Genomic DNA, 4,710 nt, shown 5'->3' on the forward strand with positions numbered 1-4,710 from the left:
TTGTGATTTTCTTCTGACTTTCCTTTCAGTGGTGTCAATGTCCAGTATGGAGGAAGAGGAGGAGCAAGCCTTATACCCCCACCCGCCACCTATGGTCTTCTTCTAACAACCGCCTGGTGGTCCCACCGCTCAAGACCGCCCGGTCCCAACACAAGCTCTTCTCCTGTCTGGCCCCCCAGTGGTGGAATCAACTCCCCACCTCCATCAGAGACACTGACTGTCTCCCCACCTTCAAGAAAAGGCTCAAGACGCACTTGTTCCGGAAGTACAACGGTACTTAGGAATGGTTTGCTGGACCCAATGTTAGTTTCCTCAAGGATCACAATGACTGTTATTGAGGGACTTGCTGCACTTGTTGGTTAGTTGTAACTAACTATTTGTACTCACTGTGAATTATATTATTGTTGCTTGATTTCCTCCAGCTACACTCTGGCACTTTAGAGGATCATTTTGTTTAATTGTAATTTGTTTAACTACATGCTCTTCTGGTTCTACCCACTGGCACTTATTTGCTTTTCACAATGTATGCTTCATGTTTTGGCTGTTGTTTATTATCATTGACCTATGCACTTTTTGTAAAGCTCTTTCTTGTAAATCGCTTTGGATAAAAGCGTCTGCTAAATGAGTAAATGTAAATGTGGAACGGAAGGGGGAGGATGAGGAGGGCAGGATAAGGGAAGAGGGGAAAGGGAGAGGAGGGCGAGGCTAGGGTCCTGGGTTGCAAGTTTAGACCATAACCCTCCTCTAACCCCCAAAGGGAGTGAGAATACTCCCTGCAGAAAAGGCCTGAGGCATCTTTGTTCTCTTGATGATCGAGTGAGTGTGATTCTGCACATGCCAACCGGGGAAGGGAGAAGGAGAAAGATTCCAGCCAGAGGAGCTGCCATGGAGGTGAGGTAACCAAGGAGGTGAGGTAACCATGGGGGTGAGGTAACCAAGGAGGTGAGGTAACCATGGAAGTGAGGTAACCAAGGAGGTGAGGTAACCAAGGAGGTGAGGTAACCAAGGAGGTGAGGTAACCATGGGGGTGAGGTAACCTCACGTTGAGGGTAAGCGTGTTCAGATGAAAGGCTGTGTGCCAGCTTTCACCCCCCTCCCCCAGCCCTCCCTCCCCTCCCCCAGCCCTCCCTCCCCCCCCGGAGCTCTTGGCCACCCGGAGAAAACCAGCAATGTTACTAACTCTAACCTTTTACTTCTCGCCCAAGATAAACCATGTAATACTTTTGCTGTGCAAACATCTGCATTATGCAGCTCCACCCACCCCCAAATCTCCTTGCAGGCTAAACATAACACCATCCAACATGAAATTACACAGGGAGACATATAAACCACTGTGATGATGCAATGCACATATCGCGTGTCAGGGTACACAGCGATTTATTACATGTGCACTTAGTGCCTGCACCAAGCAGGGAGGGAGGGAGGGAGGGATGCAGGGGGGAGGGAGGGGATGCAGGGGGAGGGAGGGATGCAGGGGGGAGGGAGGGATGCAGGGGGGATGCAGGAGGGGAGGGAGGGGTGCAGAGGGGATGGAGGGATGGAGGGATGCAGGGGGGATGGAGGGAGGGATGGAGGAGGGATGGAGGGATGCAGGGGGGATGGAGGGAGGGATGCAGGGGGGATGGAGGGAGGGATGCAGGGGGGAGGGAGGGATGCAGGGGGGGAGGGAGGGATGCAGGGGGGATGCAGGAGGGATGGAGGGAGGAGGGATGGAGGGATGCAGGGGGGATGGAGGGAGGGATGCAGGGGGGATGCAGGGAGGGAGGGATGCAGGGGGGAGGGAGGAGGGATGGAGGGAGGGAGGGATGCAGGGGGGAGGGAGGAGGGAGGGATGGAGGGATGCAGGGATTCAGGATTGTGTACACAGATGTCAGAGGCAAGCAGCACCCTGCACTGTAATCCATTTACAGCAGCAAACAGATACTAATCCACCTCTCTCTATTATGATTGATCACACCCACAGGATTACAAATGCTTGTCTGTGTGTATGTATGCTGTGTATGTGTGTGTGTGTGTGTGTGTGCTGGGATACCAGTGCTCTGGGTGGAGACTAGAGGGGAATACGCACCAGACATACATTATGGATGTTTAACCTGATAAGTGGCTTTCATCTGCTTTCATCTGCCCAAGTGCTGTGTCAGGAGCAGCACACTTCTCAGCTGAGTGGAAACTAAATGGAGATAAGAGATAAGAACCCAAACAAAACGCCGGAACGAGAAAACAGAATGTTCGTCCTCAAAAAGCCGTGGGTCAATATTTCATCCAGGAAGTTGGTATGGATCTCTACTGGGCCCAGGCATTCTGTACCTGGAACTGTTTATGTGTAATAACATGTTGTTACCACACAGCTACTCAGGCCAGGGCTCTTTCTGAAGCCGCCTAGTTATGACATCATTAGCTGTGTGTTCATGAGCCAGATCACTGGCAGGGGAAGAACATTCCTTTGACATCCTTGAACGGACACCTTGCTAATTCCTGACTTTCTAAAATGTTCAATGATCACTGAACCTTTCACTCTCAGAACCGTCCCTGTCTGGAGAACAGTGGTTATGTTGATTTAGATTTTGAATTGCTTTTAACCCTTGTGCTGCCTTCGGGTCACATGACCAAAAGGTTCATAACGAACCATCGGTGTGTTTACCCAATTTTACCCTATACAAAAGCAAATAAAAATAATTTTCTTTTCACCTTCGCAATGTGGGGGGTCTGAGACAGCCCAACGATTAAAAGAAAATGCTTCATTTTGTTTTTGTATGCGGTAAAGTTGTTGCAAACAACGGTGGGTCACAATGACTGATGGGTCACAATGACCCGAGGAGAACACAAGGGTTAAACAAGTGACCCAGAGCTCCAGATACACATGACTCAGATGAATGAGGGAAAAAGCATGTTGGAATAGACCTTCACACCTCTAGTATTGAGCTATGAAGTGATCTATATGATAATCCTGTGAGGAATATGCTTGTTTGTGTCTAAGGGGAAGAAATTGTCTATCACAACTATACACAACGAGCTGTGAACAGGCTCTTTTCTCGTTAGTTATGCAGGAACCAGACATTATTGCTCCCTCCCTGAAGAGATCCCGTCTTTCCTGGCCGGCCCGTTCATGTCAGGAAAGATTCTGGTTTTATGATTATGACGTGGAAGTTAGAGTTCCCATAGCATGTTCGCCCACGCTGTCTTCATGTGTTCATTTTGTTACACTTTGTTAATTACGGGTGTCTAATGCTATAACCAGTGCGTTAGTGTTATTTGTGTTGTGGTTGTTTAAAGCAGGTCATGCGACTGCGAAGAGAAAGAAATAAGCGAGTAGGAGGCACTTCATCGTGACTGAACAGCAACAAGCACCGTATCCAAGTTTATGACCTACCGTTCATGAAGACGATGCCAGCTGTGACGAAAGACACCGGTGACATTCTTTTGTTGGTCGCCGTTGAAGTCTTCTCCCCTTCCCGTTGTTGTCTTTCAGTCGCTGATAGTTCCATGATTGTACAACGTACAACCTCGACCCCGTGGTGACCCAGCAATGTGAAACCGTAAAGCCAGCGACCGAACTGAATGGAGAACTCTGCACGTAACGACTCTGTTGGTCTACCTGAGTGTCCGTGGGTGGTTTCACAACCTCGCTACCTTCTTAGGCGCACGATGAGCGACCAAACTTAAAGCGACCAAGCACGCACGCAATTCTAAATACAATAGTTACAAAAACGTGTAGGCCTAAGCAAAGTTTGCAATGTTGCATAGATTATTCTAGACTGTTGAGGTTTGTAATATAAACGTTGTAGAAGTATTAGTAAATCGAAATACCAAACCTGCCTTGCCAGCCTACTTTCAGGGCTGTTCCCCTGACACTCGATCGCAAGACCTGTTCAGTCCTGAACCAAGACTGCGACTCATTGCTCGGTGGCGGAGCCAAAGTTGGAACTCGCCGTTCGGCTTTACTGCGCGCTCTCGCTGGGCTTACGTGTTTTGCTTTCCGGGGTAGTCCAGGTGGGTGGAATGTCACGCATGTATCCGCATGTTCCACTGTATCAGCTGTACAGAATAGGAAACCCCGCCTACCCACTTCACTGGGGAAAGCAAATTGAGTGTGCGCGCTTGTTCGCTCAATGATTCCCAGTGCCACCGTTTCCGGTATCCAACTACTTGGGATATGGAATACAACACTGCTACCCTCTGGTTGAAATGATGGAGTGATTCTGCAACTATTCTGCCACCAAGAAAAGCCATATCGGCACTATTTCTACAGAGCATTTGGATTTCGGCCATGCGTAATTACGCCATAATAGGCTAGATATGTACAAATCAGCACTCGTGTACTTTCCATTTCTAATTGTAGTCAAGATTTTTATTAGCGAGCAGGTTAGTGTCAGTGTTCTAAACCAATTAAAGGCCAGCAACGGTATTTTGATTGAAGTTAACTGATAGAGTACCTCTGCCATTTTCAGTTGGGTGAAGGGTGATGATTTCTGAATGGCTTTGTACTCGATACAACTATGTCTCAGTCTGCCTGAGCCTCGTCCATGAATTGTATATAGGGACAAGTTCTCCCTTATTTCTCAGCGTGAGAAATGGGCTCCTCGCAGTCGGGTTCTTCAGATACACAGGGTTTTCCAGAGACTGTTGGATAAGTCCTGGATCCGCCTTCCTTTTGGAAATGAGAACCAAGGGGAGAGGTAATCATGCCATCGGACACATCTTCCTACATCA

At 48.5% G+C, this 4,710-nt stretch overlaps 1 protein-coding gene across 1 annotated transcript in view; it reads right to left on the bottom strand.

Moving 5' to 3' along the window:
• The window catches only part of ptk7b (protein tyrosine kinase 7b), a 54,927-nt gene extending 50,811 nt beyond the window's left edge, over positions 1–4,116 (bottom strand). The window contains 1 exon segment of the mRNA XM_084710244.1: positions 3,371–4,116. Within this exon segment, the coding sequence (XP_084566370.1) occupies positions 3,371–3,485 (115 nt within the window). The 5' untranslated portion in view covers positions 3,486–4,116.
• Positions 4,117–4,710: the final 594 nt, after the last annotated feature.

The sequence above is a fragment of the Hypomesus nipponensis genome, chromosome 11 (genome assembly GCF_054491055.1).
Source record: "Hypomesus nipponensis isolate SF chromosome 11, ASM5449105v1, whole genome shotgun sequence".
In the NCBI taxonomy this organism is placed as follows: Eukaryota; Metazoa; Chordata; class Actinopteri; order Osmeriformes; family Osmeridae; genus Hypomesus; species Hypomesus nipponensis.